The sequence below is a fragment of the Neovison vison genome, chromosome 1, assembly GCF_020171115.1.
Source record: "Neovison vison isolate M4711 chromosome 1, ASM_NN_V1, whole genome shotgun sequence".
In the NCBI taxonomy this organism is placed as follows: Eukaryota; Metazoa; Chordata; class Mammalia; order Carnivora; family Mustelidae; genus Neogale; species Neogale vison.
The window spans coordinates 64,686,246-64,708,957 of NC_058091.1; the positions used below are offsets into that span (position 1 = coordinate 64,686,246).

The 22,712-nt window shown below is 41.1% G+C and overlaps 1 protein-coding gene across 2 annotated transcripts in view; it reads left to right on the plus strand.

Annotated features, from left to right (window-relative positions):
* The first annotated feature begins 548 nt into the window (after nucleotides 1-548).
* IL20RA (interleukin 20 receptor subunit alpha) overlaps nucleotides 549-22,712 on the plus strand; it is a 37,042-nt gene continuing 14,878 nt past the window's right edge. The window contains exon 1 of one of the 2 annotated variants that reach the window (XM_044247997.1): nucleotides 549-573. Coding sequence is in view for 1 of the 2 variants with exons in the window: in XM_044247988.1 (XP_044103923.1) it covers nucleotides 13,495-13,501 (7 nt within the window). In the remaining variant the exon portion in view is untranslated. Of the gene's footprint in view, nucleotides 574-13,483; nucleotides 13,502-22,712 lie in introns of those variants that run through there. The other variant, XM_044247988.1, reaches the window with a different exon arrangement.

Below are 22,712 nucleotides of genomic sequence, written 5' to 3' on the forward strand. Positions count from 1 at the left end.
GCCTGCCGCTCTGTTGAGGAAGAAAGAGCCATCTCCTTCTTCCCGCACCGAACTCTGACATTCAGAAGTGCGGAGGAGCGACTCTCGGGCCTGAATACCAGACTCACGTGCCTGCGTGCTCACCTCACTCTCTCTTCCCCGGGAGAGGGGCTTTTACCTGCACCCGTGACCTCGCAGGTGGGGACGTGGACACTCGCTCAGACTCTCGGAACTACGCGGCTGGGGAGCAGACATCGTGGGGTCCCTCCCCTCGCGCTGGCATCCAGCTGGGCGGCCGCGGGACGCGGGTGGGGCGCAGCCGGGGTACCGCCTCCCTGGCTCCGGGCCGCGGAGAGAGAGTCGCGCGCCGTCCCAGCCGAGGGCCGGGCGCGCCGAGGAAGGGGCTCGAGAGGGGGTGGGTGGGCGCTGCGGGTCGCCCGCCGAGATGTGACCCGGCTCCGCCGCCCATGTGGGCCTGCCGACCCCCGGCGGGAGCGGCGGCCGGAGGGGTCCAGGAGCCCCGCCGCCAGGCCCTGCGCCTGCTGCTGCCGCCGCTACTGCTGCTGCTTGCGGCCGCGCCTTCGGGCCGCGCAGGTAAGTGGATGGCGGCCGGGCCGCCTGGTGAGGGACGCGGACGCGAGCGGGCCCGGCCCGCCGCCTGCCCAGCACCGCGTGGTCCGTCCGCTCGGGGGTTTCGCGTTCGCGCGCGCGGAGCGGGAGGTGCGGGGGTCGGCGCGCACCTGCTGCGGCGTCAAGGCTGCGGGACTGAGAGATTCATTCTGCCCGTCGCGGGGCTTCAGGGAGGCGGAGGGAGTGTGACCGCGGTCGCCCTAAAGGGAACCCGCAGCTCGGAACTCGCGGTTGGCGACGGTGACCGTGCGCAGCGCCCTCGGCCGCACCGACCCGCCGCCCTTGAACCGGGACCAACCCCGCGGCTGGCGGTGACGGTTCTGCTAGCATGAAAATACCGAGTCCCGGGAACGTCCTGCTCCGAAAGAACAGGGTCTAGAAAGGGGCGGCGTTTCTCGTGTAAGAGCGCCTCTCTTGAGCACGGCATTGTTTTTCCTTTGCAGTTAGGACCCTGTACAGATAGATACGTGCTCTTTGATTTTTACTTTTAACTCTTATATTAAAAGTAAATTTTTAACTGATTTATGACATCAGGTAACTGAAATTTACTTTGCTGTGTTGTTCAGTTTAAATTCTACCAACTGGAATCCAGTAAGCCAGGATGATTCATTAACCTGATTTCTTTTTTTCTTCTGGTATGTAAGAAGAAGGTTTCTTTTAAAGCAAGAAATCGGGGATTCTTTTTTTTTTTTAATTAAAACCAGCAGAGCTTCCCAGAATACTGTACTTTGTAGGAACGCGGTTCGGGCTTTAATGTCTGATGACTTTTCACCCAGAGCTGAACCACAGTGAATGCAGAAGGAAAGTTGCCCTCGAAAGTGCAGTGTTCTTAGTAGTCAAAGAAAACGGTTTTAAATTTGATGCAGTTATTTTGGAAGTAACCCCGGTGTCTGAAGATGAATGGATGAAGAAGATGTGATACACACACATACCACGTATGGGAATATTACTCACTCATAGCAAAGAATGCGGCCTTGCCATTTGCAACAACATGGGAATTACACTAAGTGAAATAAGTCAGGCAGAAAAAGACAAATACCATATGGTTTCACTTTTGCGTGGAGTTTAAAAAACAAAACAAATGAATAAACAAACAAAAAGCAGAAACAGGCCCATAAATAGTGAGACCAACCTGATGATTCCCGGAGTGAATGGGGTGGGGGTTAGGAAATGGGCAAAATGTGTAAAGGGGAGTGAGAGAGGCAGCCTCCAGATACAGAATGTGTGAGTCCTAGGGATAAAAGGTACAGCACAGCGACTATAGTCAGCGGCTTTAGAATAGTGTTGTATGGTGGTAGTAGGTATACATGTAAGCAGAACATAACTATACTTGTGAATCCCTATGTCGTCCACCTGAAAGTAATGTAACATCGTGTGTCAACTATGCTTCAATAGGAAGGAATCAGGGAAGGAGACAGAGACTATGGACTCCAGGAACCAAACTGAAGGTTACAGAAGAGAGGGGCGTGGGGATGGGGTAACAGAGTGATGGTTATTAAGGAGGGCACGTATGGTGATGAGCACTGGGTGTTCTACGCAACTAATGAATCGTTGCACACTACATCAAAAACTAATGTGGTACCATATGCTGGCTAATTGAACATAATAAAAAAATCTTTTAAATAAAAAATAAAAACACAGTAATAATAAGTTCAATACTGTCCCAAACGTTATGAAGTGTGCATATAGATGTCGGAAAGATCGTTGAACCATAGATATTATACTCCCAAAAATGTTTCTCTTCTAAATTCTACATTTATTAAAAATTATAGTTTTTAATTTTGTATTTATAAATATATTCACAATATATTATGATTTTTTAGTTCTTTCCGACATATGCTGAGTGGGAAGAGACTACTCCTGACTTATGCAGATATTGAGTCTTCAACTAACATATGAATTTGCTTGTTTCTATATTTAATCAGAGAGAGAAATAATAAGCTTGCTCCATAATTGGGTTAGGGGCTGACATTAGAAAGTAGTAATATTCTTAGCATCAGAGCAAAATTGGGGGGAAGAAAAACAGAAGAAACTCTTTCCTGATCCACAAGATCTAGGTACTTTCTTAGCTCTTCTTTAAGCATTGCTGTTTTCTTCTGGGTCTTCAGGCAACCTAAGCACTGCTGGAAAAACCAGGTTAGAAGCTACCTGGAATACCATACTTACCTCTTAATAGAGAGTGATTTCTATCCTCATAGGTCAGCTACAATATCTGCTAAACAATGCGGGCTTTCTAAGGGTTAAACGATATTACCACTCTTGGGCAGGAAGAATACTTTAATTCTTTGAATGTTTTCACACAAATATTCAGTCACCCAACTCAGCATTTGCATCAGGTAATATAAACCGAACATTCAAAGAGAAAGAAAAAAATTCAATGTAGCATCAACATTCTAGGAAAATACTGATATTTAATTTCAGGTAAGCTTTTAATGGAATTCAGTACATCTGTGATGTTCCCTCAAGATGGGTATGACACCCACATTCACTGTCATTCTCTACATTCTTCAGGGACAGAAGTTTCTCCAGCGATTTTATCCCTGTTGCATATCAAACTCTGCCTTTTTGGCCCATTCCCATGTATATTCTTCAGTGAAGATAAGGAGATGTGGTCAGCATGATATAAGCAAGCATCTGAAGCCAATTAGAGAAAGTGGGAGAAGATGACTTCCTAAAGTCATATATCTCCTCCTCAAGCCTTTCAGAGGTATCCATTGCTGTAGAATAATTCTGTACTCACCTGCAAGGTTTCTTGGGGACCACTCCTCCCTGTTGTGCAGGCTTACGTCACACCACTTACTTCTGGCACGGTCCTTTTTCCAGTTTGGAGAGCAAACCAAACCACTTTCTATCTCCGAGACTTCATACTTGGTGTTCCCACCACTGAAGTGTTCCTACCCGCTCTACCCCCAGCTAACTGTGACTCCTGCTCAGACGTGGCATCTCACCTCCCCTATGCCTCCCTCAAGGAGATCTGCCCAAAATCCCCAAAGAAAAAAAAAAGAATATCGTGTTTATTACGTCTAGGAACAAATGAGCCTTTCTTTAGTTTTTGGAGGTTTCAGAACACAGTCTAAATATTCCTACTATATGTATGCTTATTAGAACTAATTTACTGTAACTGACACAGTGAAGGCATTTGTTCAAACGTCTCTGATATCAGCATAGTAGCGTTTGGATATTCTATTTCACTGAGTAGTTACTTGTACACACACAGATTGTTTCAATGAGCTAATTAAGCTCCCCTCATTATTTTTTCACTTTTAATTTTGAAATAATTTGAAACTTACAGAAAAGTTTCAGGAACAGTAGACTTTCCGTAAATCCCTTAGCTGGTTTCTCCCAAGTTCAACATCTTACCTAACCACTGTACGATATTCAGAACCAGTCCATTAACACTGGTATAATATACTCACCAAACTCTAGACATTGCCAGATTTCAGCCATTTTTCCACTAAGGCTCTTATTCTCTTCCAGGAGCCCGCTTTACAGTCAATTCTGATGCCTCCTTCATCTCCTCCAATCTATGACAGTTCTTCAGCCCGTTTTTGCTTTCATGTCTTTGACACTTTGGGGTGTCATCTCTTCTTAGAATATCCCTCAATTTGGGTTCATTTGGTGTTTCTTCACGATGAGAGTGAGGTTATTCTTTTTGAGCAAATACTATTTGTTAGGTCCGTTATTAAATGAAAGGAGACTGAGACAAAGTGAAAGTTATTCAAAGCTTTATTTTATGGTAAGTATTAGAAGTCAGAATGACTGGCCAGGGCCGTCTCTGAAGAGAGTGACCACCCCCAGCTTATAGGCTCAAGAATTGACTGACTGACTGGTCAGGGCCGCCTCCAAAGACAGCAACCCCTCTCCATCTTCAAAGACTAACTTTTATAGAGCAAAAGTCTGGCCACACATAGGTGGCCAACGAGATTGTTAACATTGCATAGTCATGTTAGGCCACACGCAGGTGGCCAATTGAATTACAATTTACCCTTTCGTAGCTGTTTGAACTAACCTATTACTCTGGTCAGAACTGGCGCTCAAGTTTGGCGCCCAAAGGCGGGGTTTACATTCTTTGGTGGTTAGGGAGACAATATGTGTGCTTTTTACTGATTGATTGTCTCCACCTGGCCTGACTCGTTCTTGTATTCTGGGCTCTGTTATCAGGAACTGGATGAACTGGCCTTGTATTCTGGGCTCTATTATTAGGAACTAGCCAACCATATTTTACTGGTTTCCCAGACTTGCTTCTAAGTAAGTTTCTCGGGGGGAGGGGGACAGGGGGGCAGGGTCAGTGTAAGTTTTACTGCACAAACAACAGAATGTCTTTTAACCACAGTGGAGTCGCTCTGGCTAAATAGGCCCTTACAATATTGTCTTTCTCAGTGTATCATAACAAAGGATTTATGATATCCATATGTCTTGTTTGTGGTGATGTTAACCTTGATCGCTTGGTTAAGGTGGTGTCTGCAGGGATTTTCATTGTGTAGTTACTATTATTTGGAGCAGACATAAGGTCATTCCTTGTACATTTGCATGGCTTCCACATCTCTCAGCTAGAGGCACTTCCCCAGCCTGTCTAGAAGTCATTGAGTATCCCAGATCCAAGCGTGTTGTATAAGATCACCAGCCTCTCTCTTCAGAATGTACCTACTGCCTGTAACTATGTGTTGAGCTTCCTGCAGAATGAGTCCAGGAAAGGCAGAACAACTGAGGATATTCATTACCTCTGGGAGGTAGCGTGGTATATGAACAACGTGGTAGGGTTGAGGAGGGACCGACAGTTCTCTGAGTGTACCTTTTGCTACAGCTCTGACTATTAGAGCCATGGGTGGGACACTTATTTCCCATTTAAGCAAAAACTTTGGACAAAGGAATAGGCAGATGGAATTATTCGTGTTATAAAATGAATATGTTAGGATAAGCATGTCAATATAAAAAGGTTAACTATTTTTATAGTATTTTATTTAAGATTTTTAAATTCATTTTAGAGAGAGAGCATGGGAGCAGGGGGCAGGAGAGGAGGAGAAGAGAGAGAGGGACAAGCTGACTCTGTGCTGAACCCGGTGCTTAAACATGGCACCTGATTCCATGACCCTGAGAACATGACCTGAGCCAAAATCAAGAGTCAGCCACCAAGCCGACTCAGCCACCCAGGTGCCCCTCTAATATTTTAAATAAATAAAACTGGATATCTGTGTGTTGCCTTTGTTAGTGCTTTTCACGAAATACTACTCAGTAAATTTGCAGAGTTTTGCTTAAAAGCACATTTCATTACACACATGATGTTTTTTAAAATGATTTTCTATTTGCATCTTTTTCTTCTTTGTACAGCTTTACCAGTATCATTGACACTTATCTCCATAATGATCAAGGAAAAAAAAAGACATCTTAGAATCCACTGCAGTTTAATGTAGCATATATATTTAATAAGTAAAATCATTTTATCCATCTTATTAACATTACACTTTTGCTATGAAAAGCAAATGCTCTGAAAGCATTCTGATTTTTCTTGGTCCCTATTTATGATTATTTGACACAAAAGCTGATATCAGAAAAATGAATTAAATCATTATAATCAATTCCAAGGAATGTAAATTGCTTATAAAATTGGAGAACAAGAAAACTTTAGGGAAAAAATTGCCAGCTGGAGAAATTAAATACATCCTCCAGTTTTCAGAATTCCTTTGGCTATAAGAACCTGGGGTAGACAGGACGTTATTAAAGTCCCATCCAAGTGTTTCTTGTATGAATCAACTCTAAAACAATACTTCCAGATCATTACCTGTTTGCTGTTTAAGCACCTGTCATCACAGGACACTCACTGCCTACCAAGGCAGGATGTCCTGTCACTGCAGACTTCCAATTATTACAATGTCTTTCCATGTAATGCGCTAAGAGCTTACTCTCTTGCATCTTCTTCCATAGTTGGTCCTCAGTCTCTGCTGTGGAAGCCATGCAGAACAGGATATGCAGATAATTGAACGCCCCATCTATGTCTTCCCCCCTCTCAGCCAACCACCTTCCCAGTTACGTCATGCCAGCCTCTCTCTCCTCGTCCTTCTAGCATGTGTGTGTTCTCTGCAAGCTCCCAAGCTGCCTCCCTGGAGATTCTAATGAGACGGCCAGTCTACTAACATTTCAAGCACTACGCCTGGCGTGTTTATCCTTAAATGATTCAGCATCAGTTTCCTAGTGAACATAGGGTTCCTGATGCCTGAAAGCTGCCCTCCTTTTCTTTGTTGTCCTCTCCTCAGAGACACAGACTTGGGACGCTCATTTCAACTCAGGCTTTCATAATAAGACAATTTCACTTGGTGGAGGTAGTTTTCTTTCTGTTTGCTTCTCGAAGGATAGAGGATGGACGTAGGGCACAATGTTTTATCTTGAGCTTGGGTCTAGATGCAATTAAGGATAATCTTCCCTAGGAAAAAAAAATAAATATTTTATGTATTTATGTATTTATTTATTTATTTGTTTGTTTTTTTTATTAACAGTGAGAAAGAGAGAGAGAGCGAGAGAGCACACAAGCAGAAGGAGCAGCAGCAGAGGGAGAGGGGGAAGCAGGCTTCCCCCCAAGCAAGGAGCCCAATGCAGGACTCGATCCCAGGACCCTGGGATCATGACCTAAGCCAAAGGCAGACGTTTAACTGACCGAGCCACCCAGGCACCCTGGAAAAATTTTTTTTACTGATTATCTATACAACTCTAGTTCTGTTTTTTGACTGTGGTGATGACTGTGTTGCACATTGGGCCACAAAATGGCTCCCACACAGCTGCCTCAATCCCTCTACGTGCTGCTTTCTCAGATGCCCACTCTGCCTCCAGTCCCAGAAAATTGGCATACTTTTTCCTATACAGACTTGTCAGTAAGTTATCCTCACACTTCTTTTTTTTTTTAAGATTTTATTTATTTATTTGACAGACAGAGATCACAAGTAGGCAGAGAGGCAGGCAGAGAGAGGGGGGAAAGCAGGATCCCTGCTGAGCAGAGAGCCCAATGCTGGGCTCGATCCCAGGACCCGGAGACCATGACCTGAGCCAAAGGCAGAGGCTTAACCCACTGAGCCACCCAGGCATCCCATTTGTCCTCATACTTCTTGATTCTCAACATATATGCTTTTCATCCAACATCCTCAAAGTTCCATCCTATAAAGTTGCATTTGTATTTTGGTAATAGGAGTTTTGTTTTGTTTTGTTTTGTTTTGTTTTGGCAATTGCCTTGTCCTAGCTCAAGCATTTGTTTACATTATTTCCACTGTTTAAATTTTCTCCTCAACTTCACAGATATTTTGCCTCTTGCGTCAATCCCCTCATCTTTACTTTCTGGAGATTCAGCAGCCCTTAAAGCATTCATTGTTCTCCTCAGTGAAGACTGTGTTCATTTTTGAGGAAAGGTACAAGCGAGCAAAGACACCTCCTGTATTAGTTTTCTGAGGCCACCATAACAAAGTACCACAAACTGGGTAGCTTAAAATAACGTAAATTTATTATCTCAAGGCTCCGGAAGCTCAAAGCCTGAAATTCAGATATTGGTGGGGTTGAATCCTTCTAAGGGCTGTGAGGGGGCATCTGTGCCATGCCTCTCTCCTAGCTTCTGGTGGTTGCTGGCAATCTTTGGCCTCCCTTGGCTTGTTGATCATCATTCTAATTCTGTGCTTTTACATGGTGCTCTCCCCGTCACTTCACATAATCTTCCCTCTGTGCCCCTCTCTGTGTCCAAATTTCATCCTTTTATAAAGGTACCAGTCATATTGGGTTAGGGTCCACCCTAATGACCTCTTTTTAATGGATTACCTCTTCAAGAACCTATACCCAGTAAAGGCTACTTTATGAGGTACTCAGGGTTAGGATTTCAACATACTTCTTTCGGGAGGCACAGTTGAATTCATAACACCTCACAGGCTCATAGGGCAAGATCCATGAGCCTGGCTTCTGAAGTGCAGAAAAGTTACCTTCTCAGCCTCATGGGGTGGCTCAGCATGTTTATAGTCAATTCCACTGCCAAAGGACATAGAAGTGTCATGGCTGAAAGTCTCTCCTTGAGAAATTGAGGGCAGAGATACTTGTACTTTCCGTAACATGAACATGAGAGAGCCACCATTTGGTAATGTATTCAAATATGGAATTACTATTTTGTAAACCTGAAACTAATGCAATGCTCTAGGTCAATTCTACCTCATTTAAAAACAAGGGGGTGGAGAGCCATCAGTATTGTATAATAAAGACAGCACAGTTTAAATTTCTTCAGCAGAGGGGCTCACTCTCCTCAGACCTCCCCTGCCTGCCTCAGCTTCTCTCAGGGGCGCTTCCAGTGCAAAATCCTCGCTCTTGCTCCAACAGGACCATTTTCACACTGGAGGCTAACTACCTATCTAATTCCAAGCCAGCCCTCCTCCTCCACTTTAGATTAAAATAGAGGTATTGCAAAAAGTCCACTAAATTATCTACTGAATGCTCTACTTTGTTATTTTAAAAGTTAGCTCGTAATTTCTTTTTTTTTTAAAGATTTTATTTATTTATTTGACAGAGAGAAATCACAAGTAGGCAGAGAGGCAGGCAGAGAGAGAGAGGAGGAAGCAGGCTCCCTGCTGAGCAGAGAGCCCGATGCGGGACTCGATCCCAGGACCCTGAGATCATGACCTGAGCCGAAGGCAGCGGCTCAACCCACTGAGCCACCCAGGCGCCCCAGCTTGTAATTTCTAATTGTAAAATAGAATATCACATGCAGCTCCAGAGCAAATAACTTTGGGGAATAAGGTATTGGAGGTGATCAGATTTAAGGAAGAATTACCTTAACATGCCAGGCATCCATTTTGAGTTTTCAGAAGTTAACATACACCTTGACACAGTGTGATTTGAGCACTTCTCATTCATTCAGTGTCATTCATTCATATCTATCAAGAAGAGTTGTAGGCACTGAGGGGAACAAGAAAACAAGGTGTTTCTCTTCATGGAGTTTTAGTCGCAGGCAGGTAATTACGTTAACGTATACATGCCAGAATTGAGAAAACCACGCTTCGTTAGAAAGCACAGGAAAAGGTAACCAATCGAATCTAGAAGGCAGGCAGGGCTTCCTGTACAAAGGGTCCTTTAAACTGAGATTCATAAGAGTTACTGGTATGTGTGTATATACATATATATACACACATACATAGACACACACACATACATATACACACACACATATATATGTATATACACACATACTAGTAGCTCTTATGAATCTCAGTTTAAAGAACCCTTTGTATATGTATATACATATATATGTATATTAGATACATAAAAATGTTACATATATCACATTCTTCCTATTTGAAGAGGAAAGATGCATTATATAAGCAATGAGGTATGGAAGTAAATGTCTTGCTATGAATAAATATTTGCAATGCTTTTAGGAAAAAAACATAAATTTAATAAATAGTTACAGGTGGGCTGTTATCCATATTTCATAAAACAATGATAACAATATAAATTCAGCTCCTGTTCATTTAAAATATTAGCAGGAAAATACAGGCGTACTTCATTTTGTTGCACTTTGTCTGTAGGGCATTTTTCACAAACTGAAGATTCGTGGCGAGCCTGCATCAAACAGGTGGGTCTGTGGGCGCACTGTCCTCAACAGCATTTGTTCACTTTGTGTCTCTGCATCACATTTGGGTAATTCTGATACTATTTCAAACCTTTTCATCAGTATTATATTTGTTACGGTGATCAGTGATCTGTGATCAGTGATTGTGAATTTGATGACTGTTCAGAGGATGGTTAATAGTTTTAGCAATAAAGTGTCTTTCAATAAAGTTATGTACATAGCTTTCTTAGCCATAACGCTACTGCGCATTTAGGGGACAACAGTAGAGTGTAAACGTAACTTGTGTACTCACTGGGAAACCAAAAAATTCATCGTACTCACTTATTGTGATACTCACCGTGGTACAGTGGGCTAAAATGAAACTGCAGTCTTCAAGGTATAGCTGTGAAGCCAAGTCCCGCTCTGAGGGCATTCTCTCTATAAATTACCAGGTAGTTAATATTCCTTTTCACACCTACGGTTCTTTCTTATAAAACTACAAGTCACCAAACAAAATGGGGGCAGGAGTATGGAGCTTAGTAGCTCTAGGACAGCCTGACTTCATGGTCATTGGCAGCCTCGAGTCACGGCGGTCCGTGGCTCTTTGCTCTACCGAAGCAAACCACACACGGTTATCAAAAGGCACAATTGTTATAGCTGTGGTTTTGCAAGATAAGGCTGGTGTCCTAGGTGCTATTTCCCACTTCCTTAATCTACACAGCCCTTTGGAGGTTCTGTTGGTGTTAGTGAGTACCAGCGAAGGGACTGTCTTAATGGGCCCATTCTCTCAGTTGTCCCTGGAGAAGTTCCAAAGCTGTCAGTGCAGCAGTGCTCTTGACTTCTCTACGTGGGAGGCTTCTTCATTGTTGCTGTGCTTTTCTCATGACCTGGGCTTTTCTACATCTTGGTGGCAGTTAAGAAACTTAAATAGCTGATCTTCAGTGTGGCCCAGGCAGCATGTGGGACTTCTGTTCATTTTATTGGATTTAGTTACATAATTCCATCAAGCCACAGTTCAACCCCAAAGAGGTCTCATCGTAGTCCTGGTCACCCTCAAAAACATCAAAGCAATTACTTGTCACTACAGAGGAGAGTTAGCCTATTGAAAAAATTTTACCTTTCTGACAGTATACAATTCCATCTTGGTCTTGTTCAATTGGAAAGTCTCAGATTACAACGGTGATCACACCAACAACCTCATTTACCTCAAAATCCCAGTCAAAAATGAACAAGAAGCAAATATTAAAGAAGTGTAATATTAATTACATCAAAATCACCACTAAATTATTACTTCCAAGCTACTTTCCACTACATAATTATTTTTAAAACTCTTACTTTTTCAATTAATTATTTTCTCACATTTTGGTGTTGTTGACATTCCCTCTGAAAATTTTAAGTGATAGAGTTATGAATAAAAGAATGGCTTTGCTTCTGTAAGGATAAAAAGAAGTACTAGTTGTGAAAATGATTTGAAAAATAGATGATATTTAATTAATACCTGTTGATTGAAGTTGGAATTCCCAACAGCTATTCTTTTCAAGACCTGAGTGGTCCCAAATGGGCTGCCCTTAACTTTCTTCTTACTTTCATCTTTTCTTTTCTAAGACAAGTTATCAAATAGTAGAGGCTCCAACCCACAATCAAATCTACTTCTTCACAGTTACTATGATGTTCATTATTATAAATCCAGATAATTTAGAGATCACAAAATATAGAGAATGTCAAGTTCTTGTCCTCAAAGGGCTAATTTCTAAAAGGGAAAGGAAGACATTGATATAAGAGATGACATAAGATAGTACAACTGGTTTTCTAATAGTGGGGCTGACATACACAAGTTAATAATGGCATCTTCAAAATAGGCCTTCTGGAAGGAGATGCACAGAAATCTCACCACAATGTATTTCTTAAACTCCTTTTTTTCAGAGTTCCAAGTAGAAACCACACATGTGGGTCAGAATAGCCCTTTAAATGCCAAACCTTCATCTTGGAGATATGACTTAATTTTCACAAGCATTCCAAGCCATTTCCAACAAACTTGGGTAATCAAGCTGGGAAATCAGGCTATAATTGGGCAAAAACAAGGTGTGATGATTAAAAAAAAAATGAGATGGAATGTCTTTCATGTTTAGAAGCTACCTCTGAAAATGATTATAGCTGAAAGGAAGCATGCCCCAAATGCCATGAGCTGAGCAGCACCATAGGAAGAGTTATAAACCCTTCTCTGGGAACTAAATGGAAGATGCACTCTCTCTTTGATGCATAAACTCCAATATATTTCCTTTTTTTAAATTTATTTTTTTATTTTCAGCATAACAGTATTCATTATTTTTGTACCACACCCAGTGCTCCATGCAATCCGTGCCCTCTATAATACCACCACCTGGTACCCCGACCTCCCACCTCCCACCCCTTCAAAACCCTCAGATTGTTTTTCAGAGACCATAGTCTCTCATGGTTCACCTCCCCTAATATATTTCTTTTAAGAAGTAGTCTCGACTTTAAGTTCTTGCTTGCTACTAGGTACCAACAGCAACAGTCAAAAACATGTTTAAGCACATAAATTTATTTATTGAGGTGTGACTCTAAAGAAATAGCACTGCTTTTTCTATATGACTCATGCATCACTTATCCACATAAATGCTCATATTCCTGGCAGGGAAAGCATATACTGATGGATTGTGTCCCAGATTCAGACAATGCCTGCTGGCTCCATGACAGCAGGGCCTTCTGTGTGTTTCTGGGCTCCCCTAGTGCCTATCAGCTTCTATTTCTAACACATAGTAGGCATTCAGTGACTATGTATGAATAACGAGATTGTATACAATTCCACCAGGAAAAGCTTCAATGAAGAAGAAATACTTGGGATTTCCTCATTGAGTTTCTTCTATCTCTCCTTAGAAGCAGTCATTTATCACACACGAAATTTATAATGATCATAAAATCATCACTTCTTCCCACGTCAGTGTTCTTAGGGGCATTTCCTAAAGGTGGTAGGTGAGCATCCTACTATAGGAAGCCTGTCATAGTCAGAACACTTGGTCTCAGTCAAGTATCCTCCAAATGGCTGAGTCCAACCATGGTCAAGTCATACAGCTTCTCTGGGGCTCTGTCAGTTCAGCTGTAAAGTAAGAATAGTAACTAGGGAGGACGACACTTCACAAATACTGACTGAGCTCTTCTTTGTCCCGGGCACTGTTCCAGGAGGTCTATGTAAAGAACCTTATTTAATCATCCCATCAATTCTATGAAGCACATAGTATTGTTTTATTTTACAAAAAGGAAATTGAGGTGCAGAGGTTACGTGACTGACTCGAGGACACATGGCTGGTAAGTGGTAAAGCAGGGAGTGGGCTCCAGGGTGGCTTTGGAACTCTAGTTCTTAGAGCTTCTTCTGACCCACTCACATAAACAATGACAAAAGCCAGTGAGAAAGGGCAGGGGGCAGGCCTGTGTGAGGTCCAGTATTATTAGAGAGAACATGGAGGCAGCACACACCTACAGCAGTGAGTGGGCCAAGAGAGATTAGAGAAATAACTGTGGAGATGGCGGTTCAGGGAAGACCATCGAGTTTACAGGAACTAATGTTAACGTCAACCCATGCTCTCTCCTTTAGAGAACACAGCTGTTATCTTTTCTTAGATACATCACATTTTCGGGGCTGTTTTTAGATGCTTGTTTTTTAAGGGCCCTTGATATATAATTAGAGAGAAGTGGAGAAAGAGGAGTTAATATTTTTCAAGAGAACTGGTTTACAACTTGAAACAAAAGAAAATCTGCTTTTTCTTTCAGCGTGAGGAAGTTAGAACAAGACGAAAGACAATCCATCTGAAGGTAGCAATACAGTTGGGCTCTCATTCGGTGGTTAGGAGGAGTCCTGCACAGCTCCTGCTTTCTGGAATGGGTTCATTGCACTCTGGTGCTTTTTGTTAACTGTTTTAACCTCATTCCCCACAATAAAGAACCGATACAAGCATATAAAGATATTTTCCCTATTTCAAAAGACACTTGCAATATGTAGGAGCCACTTGCCGTGTGTGGGCTACTGTTCCTTCATTAAAAAGCATCTGTTGAGTGTCTTTTGACTGTGTCAATCCCCTGTGTACAATGTAAATTGACCAAGGCAGTTTCAAGTTACCAAGACTTGGCAGTTCAGGCGGTTCACACCCCCATTCAATCCTCAAGTGAATCTGGGTCCTTCCCTGCCTCCAAGATTTACGTGAGGCCCATCAGCCCCTCGTTAGTTCAGTTCAAAAGCATGTATTTGTCGGGTGCTGGGGATACAAAGACTGTAAGACGTGAAGCCCAATCTCAAATGGCTCAGAACCTCATGATTCCTTAACTCTGCTCTAGCTTCAGAAGGACAGAAGGGGCTGGGAGCTAGAGACCTTCTCTGGGTAAAGCTGGGCAGGGTTTCCTCTATGCCCAGTTTCCCTAGTTGGTCTTGAGCTTGAGAAAGTTGAATGGCCCCAAAGGGGAAGTCACCAGAGGTGGACACATTTGACTGTTGAGCCTCTTAGAGCCTGGTTGTTCTCCTCACTGGTGGTTGAACATACAGTCCGTAATAGGAAAATCAAATTGCCTCAGCCCCAAAGACAGAGGTTTGCGAAACCACAAGACTGATTACCCTGACCTTTCATGAGTTCGCTCTGAAAACCTCACCACTTTTTATAGGTGTATATTAAGTACTAATTTATACATGAGCTTTCCCCACAGTATAATGAAATGGAAATATCTCTGAGGGTCAGGCATATAATTAAAACTGCAACATTCTTGGAGGAGGTAGTATTAGCTTTGAGGCCACTAGGAAAATGCTCCCTACCATTTTGCTACACCTAGAGATCTGTATTTATACAACATAACTCTTGGAACAAATGTAGTAGCCACATTTTATAATATTTCACCAATGAGGTTGTCATAGATTTACCCATTTGAATTTACCCATGTCATTTATCTATTTTTTTCCTAACAGAAGGACCCAGGTGCGGAGACAAGACTTTCTCCTTATGGTGTATAATAAATGAGGCTGGACTAGAAAATCTTTCCCAAAGGCCAAGATATTACAAAAGGAAAATAAACACAGAGAGTGGGCACAAATCTGGATGATGTGGCTTACAGATAGAGCTAACCAATCATTACTTGGAAGTTCATTAAGTAGACACCTCCTTGCTGATGTTTCACGGCTTTGATAAGCCAGAGGCCATCTTAAATAATCATAACTCAAGGGGTACCATTAAGTAGCCCTCCATTGCTCAAAGCCCATACCTGGTCAGGGAAGCTCAAAATGAGCCCAGAGGTCCCACTCCTTTTTGAGGTCTGTTGAGTTCCATTTTTTCTCCAAAGACCAGCTCTTACCCAGATGACTGTCATCAAGAATGCTCCCCCGCATCCTTTACCGGCGACCAAGCATAGCTTATATACCATCATAGCAACATCACATCATTAAAATAGTCCAAGCCAATATTCATTAAATGGATACACACATGGAGGAATGAGGGTTCTTTCAGTTCCAAAAGGTGCCATAGGAGGAGGGCACCAAAATCATAAAAGCACAGAACAGTGGAACAGGTTAGGGTACCACAGGTAATTTGGTGTGGCTGGTGAACTGGTGGAATTGGCAGAAATGCAAAAGGAAAGTTCAGAACAGATCATGAAGAATCTCATGCTCCAAACTAAAATTGTAATCCTACAGCACTCCCAGAAACAAAACTCTGTGTGCCAATCCAACAGCTCTAGGATTTAGGACATGAAATGGACGGACTATCAGAGAATCAGAGCTGTACTTACAGGCCATAAATCTATGGGAACAAAAATGCTTTTGTTACTCATAAGTTGGCACATGACTCCTGACATCGATGTGGGTGTGACATATTTTCACTTCAGTGCTGAATAAATTATCTTATCAGTACTGACAGGTTAGAAAAATGACTTATCTCAATTTAAATGTTTACGCAGGAATGTCTTCCATTATGTTTTCCCAAATTTGAAACATAGTGCCTAAAAACTTTACAAACATTTAAAAACCACAAGAAAATCCTAGTTATCAACAACTATCTTTGTTTAAGTGTGCTATTTCTTTTCCTTAAAAAAATTGCTAATTCTATTTTTTTATTGCTCCTTTGCATTATCAAAACAGGTAAAAGGACAAGTATTTCTTGATAAATCCTCGTCTGTTAGCTTTCCTAATGTAGGAATTCTGTTGCTGAGACTCTTGGAGGTCTGCCTGTTGCTTCTCCTTTGAAAACAGAGCTGTGAGCTGCCCAGCCATCTTCACATCCACAGCCAGCATCGGGGCCCAAGCCCAGCCTTCCTCACCAGGACTGCTGTAATTACGGTCTTGCTGGTCTCTCCGGTTCTATTCCTGCCCGCACCCAATCTTTCTCCCTTCAGTAATGAATCAATCTATTTGAAATACAGATAGGTTTGTGGTGTCCCCTGTATAAAGGACTTCAATACTTTCCCACTGAATTTCAGATGGAATCCAAATTCCTTCCCAGGGCTTATAGCGATGGGAACTCCAGTTCTATATGGTTCTTCAAATTCTTCTTGGCCACTCTCCTCTTCCTTACTCCCCACCCCCCCCAAATACACTGGGCTTTTGACAGTTCCAAGGAACTGTATTTTTGGATGAGATTTTTTTTCCCCTGTCTCAGGGGTCTTTGCCTGGAACCCTGCCTCCCACCCCAAGCTGACTCCCAAGACCCTATCTGAGTAAGTTCTGTGACCCAGTCCTCCAACCTTATTCCTGTTCATAGCCTAATCACCAAATTTCTAAGTCCCTGTTTGTTTGTTTGTTTGTTTGTTTATTTTACTTGTTAACTGTGTCCCTCTTCCTGCTAGTGTGGGAACTACAGAAGGGCAGGAACCCAGCTGTATTCCCCACTAGATAGCAACATAGTAGCACCTACATTCACTTCCTGTGGCTGCCTTCACCATGTACCACAGGATAAGTGGCTTAAAACAACAGAAATTTATTTTCTTTGGTTCTGGAGGTTAGAAGTACAAAATCAAGGTGTTGGCAGGACTGTGCTCCCTCTGAAGGCTCTAGAGATGGCTCCTTCCTTGCTTCTTCCAGCTTCTGGGAGTCCCAGGCATTCCTTCCTTGCTTCTTCCAGCTTCTGGGAGTCCCAGGCATTCCTTGGCTTGTAGGGAATCCAGTCCCCCATTTTCAAATAGCATTTTGCCTGTGTCACTGTGTCTCCATCTGGCCATCTTAAAAGGAGACCAGTCATATTGGGTCAAGAAGTCCTCTTTAGTCCAGTTTGAGTTCATCTTAACTACTTATGCTTGCAACAACCCTTTTTCTAAATAAGGAAACATTTTGGAGATTAGGGATTAGAACTTCAGTATATCTTTTTGGGGAGGGCACAGTTCAACTCATAATAGCACCTAACAAATATTAGTTGATGTTTCTCATCAATATGAATGGAATTGACTGTAGTGTATTCTGTATAGGAGACAAAGAGCTAAAGCCCAAGGCCAAGGCAAAATATGTTATTTCTACAACTTTACGTTTTGCTATGGCTCGAGACTGACAGAAGACCTGTACTCAGCAACGAAAAAGACACCAGAATAGACTCAAACACACCCTTCTAAGAACCCCTGATTTTCTAGTCACCATACATTGTCTGAAGATTGTGTCATAGCAAAAATAGAATTCCTACTTGCATTCTTCAGGATCAGATATGGACCGAAAAACAAAACAAAACAAAACTCTGACAGGGAAAGGAAAATGGTCTCCTACTACAGGGTGTGGTGGGATCTAAAGAAATAAATCAATGGCATCTATATCTAATATTTATTAGTACTTAAATGGTTTTATATATGAATAGCTAGGATAATAGGTGTTTTTACATCAGTCTTGTCTTTGTTTAAATTCTGATACGGATTAGTTTGCAAGAGTAACCAGTGAGTGAGGAGGTTAAGAGTGCGGGTTCTGAACCCGGCTCCTCCACTTAACAGGTGTGTGAACTTGTACACCTTCTCCATGCTTCAGTTTCCTCATCTGCATAATGGAGATGATAATGGGGATACCGTCCATAGGACTGTTATGGGAATTGTAGGATTTAGTTGTATAAAGTGCATAGAATCATGTCAGCTACATGGTAAGGATTCAATAAATGTTAGCTACAGATTTCAATATATGCTAGCCATTTGCCTCACTTCAACTAAATATAACATGTAAAGGTTTTCACAATGTTTAAATTCTTATGCAAATTAACTTTTTTAAAAGATTTTATTTATTTATTTGACAGGCAGAGATCACAAGTGGGCAGAGAGGCAGAAAGAAGGGAAGGAAGCAGGCTCCCTGCTGAGCAGAGAACCCAATACCGGGCTTGATCCCAGGACCTGAGCCGAAGGCAGAGGTTTTAACTCAATGAGCCACCCAGGCGCCCCGCAAATTAACTTTATTCACATACTGTATCTACTATTAAAACAAAATCTCTTAGCCTGTCATGAATGGATCTCATAATCAACATAATTTTTTTTGAGTTTGTTTTTGTTTTTGTTTTTTAGTTTTGTCTGAATATTTCTTTTTTTTTCTTTTTTCCAATTTATTTATTTTCAGAAAAACATTATTCATTATTTTTTCACCACACCCAGTGCTCCATGCAAGCCGTGCCCTCTATAATACCCACCACCTGGTACCCCAGCCTCCCACCCCCCCGCCACTTCAAACCCCTCAGATTAATCAACATAATTTTTAATATTGCCAAAAGATATCCTACTGAAACCAAAACTAACTGAAGCTAGCAGACAGTCCATATAACTTTCTTTGCAGAAAGGTCAAACCTCACTGTGCCAAGGGACCTCTTTTTCCATTGATCAAAGATAAATTATTAAAATTCCATAATTAACAAATGTTATAAATGATACAAGTAAATAAACTACTATGAACCCCCCAAAATGATGAATATACATTTCTGGAAATACATGCATAGAGACAAGATGGGAAGAAAGGTAATTACGTAGCTTAATTTTGCTCTGATAAGAAATGGTTCAGAAACTAGCAGACCATGTCATTATAAGCTCTGTTTTGTGTGCTGGGGTGACAGTGATGGGCTGATATCAGAACGTGACCTCCTTTTTCATGGTAGGGCAGTTCCTTGATAATACTTTGACAAGGAATATGATACAAGGGAATGACTCCAAATTGATATCTTTTCTGCCTATGTATTCAAATAAACAATGTCAATCGAAATGAAGGCTCTGTAGGCTAAAAGCTGGAATATTCTTTCCTCAGAAATAGTGTACCAGGGGCGCCTGGGTGGCTCAGTGGGTTAAAGCCTCTGCCTCGGCTCAGGTCATGATCCCAGGGCCCTGGGATTGAGCCCCATGTCGGGCTCTCTGCTACTCTCTCTCAGCGGGGAGACTGTTTCCCCCACTCTCTCTCTCTCTGCCTGCCTCTCTGCCTACTTGTGATCTGTCAAATAAATAAAAATAAAATATTTAAAAAAAAAGAAAGAAAGAAAAAGAAATAGTGTACCAAACCCTAATATCCATTTTTTAATGGAATTCTATTAAAGGTTTTACTACTCTGAGTCCTTGTCAGTGGATTTACAACGAGCTTAACTAAGAATTTATCTTTTTAAAATATTGTATCCAAAAAGTTGTCACTGCAATCCTCACTTGCTATTAAAAGGAAAATAAGTTCCCAGTCTTCTCACTGGGTTTTTCATTTTTTATAAAGGTAAAATCAAACTATTAAAACATAGAGAGCAATCCAGACACAATGTGTGAGGGGATATACAGGCTGTGAAGGCCAGGAGGAAGAGATTATTGAGGGCCACCTTGGAGGCTGGCTACCAAAACTGTGGTGATACATAGGATTTATCCATAACATAGACTTTTGGAGGAGGTACATATGCATTTCACAACATTTCTAATTAAATATATCTTCTTTTTAGAAAGTAGAATGACACGAGAAAAAAACTGTTTAATGTTTTAGTTTATTGTCACACTATTAATTTTCTTTAACCTATTTTGATAATTGAAATAGCATTTTTTAATCAGACAAAATAGACTTTATTTTTTTAAATAATAATAATTTAATGAGGCAAAACTGACCACTTTAAAGTGAACAATTCAGTGGCATTCAGTGCATTCACTACTGTGACATAGAAATTCTAGAGGATCATTTAAACAATTATAAAACATCAATCAAGATGTTGGTTGAACCAATGAAGATTAATGATTGACAGCACATTCCAGAGAATGGTTCATTTCAGAATAGCAAAACTGCTTTATTTCCTCTTAACAATGACCAAGAAAATTAAATTACATTAACATGAGCAACACTTTTTTTTTTTTAATTCCAGGTTATTTATTAAAACTGTTTTGGGTATGTTTTAGGCATCTTGAAAATTCTGTCAGTTTACTTACATTAAAAGATAAGCAGAAGGGGAACCTGGGTGGCTCAGGTGGTTAAGCAACCTACTCTTGGTTTCAGCCCAGGTCATGGTCTCAGCCTCTAGAGACAGATCCCCCACCCCCATCAGGTTCTACCCTCAGTGCAGAGTCAGCTTGAAATTCTTTCCCCTCCTCCCTCTCTCTCCCCTCTCTTCCTCCTCACTGAGCGCACTCTCGTGCTCTCTTTCTGTCTCTCAAATAAATAAATAAATAAAATCTTCTTTAAAAAGGAGCAGAAATCAGAGTTGTTGAAGATAAAGATTTATATAGATTAAACATTGGAACCTATGTCTGGACTCTAATATCTAACATAACTTGTGTTTTAGATCTCCAAACTTAAGTTGCCATACGTTGGAATGTTCCAGTTTCTGATCAGTTAGTTCTATGGAGCTAATAAATTTTGGTAATATCTTCCATCTGTGATATTATAATACACAGTCTATTTTAATTTTCATTCTTACAAGATGCTAACCATTCTTCACATGCACATGTCATAAGAACATGGAGACCACACATTTTAGATCTGAAAGACCCTTGGAACTTGTTATGTTAAAAGTGTTGCTTACTTTTGAAGAGTTGGAAAACAAGATGATTCATGGGACTGACTCTGCCCCATGTTCTCAGTTTCATCCTCAAAGCTCTTATTAAAAATCAGAACTTGGGGTACCTGGGTAGCTCAGTGGGTTAAAGCCTCCGCCTTGCTCAAGTCATGACCCCAGGGTCCTGGGATGGAGCCCCACATCGGGGGAGGGGGTGTGTGTCTCTGCTCAGCAGGGAGCCTGCCTCCCCCTCTCTCTCTACCTGCCTCTCTGCTTACTTGTGATTTCTGTCTGTCAAATAAATTTAAAAAAAAAATCAGAACTTATTGATAGCACAGAGCAGTATTAAATCACTGATAATTATTCATGGCATATGATCTCCAGAAAAAAAGACTAATACCCTTGATATACAATGGTTCCAAAGAGTTAGAGGGATAAAAATCGAGACAGACATTGGGCAAGTTGTATCCTTTTGAGATCTCTCTGCCCCTACTAGACATATACCCATACAGTGATCAGCTGATAGTGCTTCTCCTTATTTAACTTTCTTCTTAAAAATGAAACTGAGATATTTTAAAAAGATGATCAAGTTGAAAGTAGGAGCCATTACAAATATAGCGTATGCACACACACTTAAAAACACACTCAGCCACCTATATTTTGGTTACTCTGCTGCATGTGAAAGATCTTTTGGCTTAGAATTTTAGGGTTGCAGTTACAAAGTTTAATTCTAAAGCAAAGAACTTTTTTCTCTCTTTTCATTTGGTTTGTGGAATTACAATAGATCATATAGAGCTAATCTTAGCCAGGGATTACCCCAAGGATAAAACTAACTTCTTTCTCCGACATTAGCCCCAGCCAATTTACACAAGAATTATGGGACTGTAGCTCAAATTAGACCAGTCTTCAGTGACTTAGCTAAATTTCATTTCCTAAGTTTGGTTTGCAGTATCAAAATTTGTTATTTTCCAAGTTCATTGACTAAAATATGTGTATTTAGGATGAGATGTGTCCTTCGTAAAATCTGATTGTTTATAACCCAGGGCTTTGTGGTCTCTCCAATATTTTAAGTTAACACTTTGGTTCTTACATGTTACCAGTGATTTTTAAAATTTATTTTAATTCAAGGATCATCTTTGTTTTCTTTTATAAGAAACTGTCCTCCACTTTCCTTTTGTCTTTTTCTCATTTGTTGGTAGTGTCTCAATTCTTTAGCATTTCTCAACAGAAGATTTCTACAAATTAAACCTCTAGGATACAGTTTTCTTAGAGCACAATTATATGACCATATCAGCATTTAATTAAATATGTTGTCATCTTTCAGTGGTTTCTTTTCTAATTATTGCTTTATTATATGCTTTAGCAAAGCTAACCTATTGCCAATCTCTAAAACTTGAGCATTTCGGGGCCATTTATCCTAAATTTTATTTCTGTATCTGGTAAGGGAATTGTTTCTGCTAATAGCTGGTGCATTAACCAACTACCCACAAATGGTTTAAAACAATCACTTTATTATCTGTTACAAATCTGAGGGTTAATGGGGGCTCCACTGTATGGTTCTTCCTCTGGTCTCATCTGGAGTCTCTCATGCA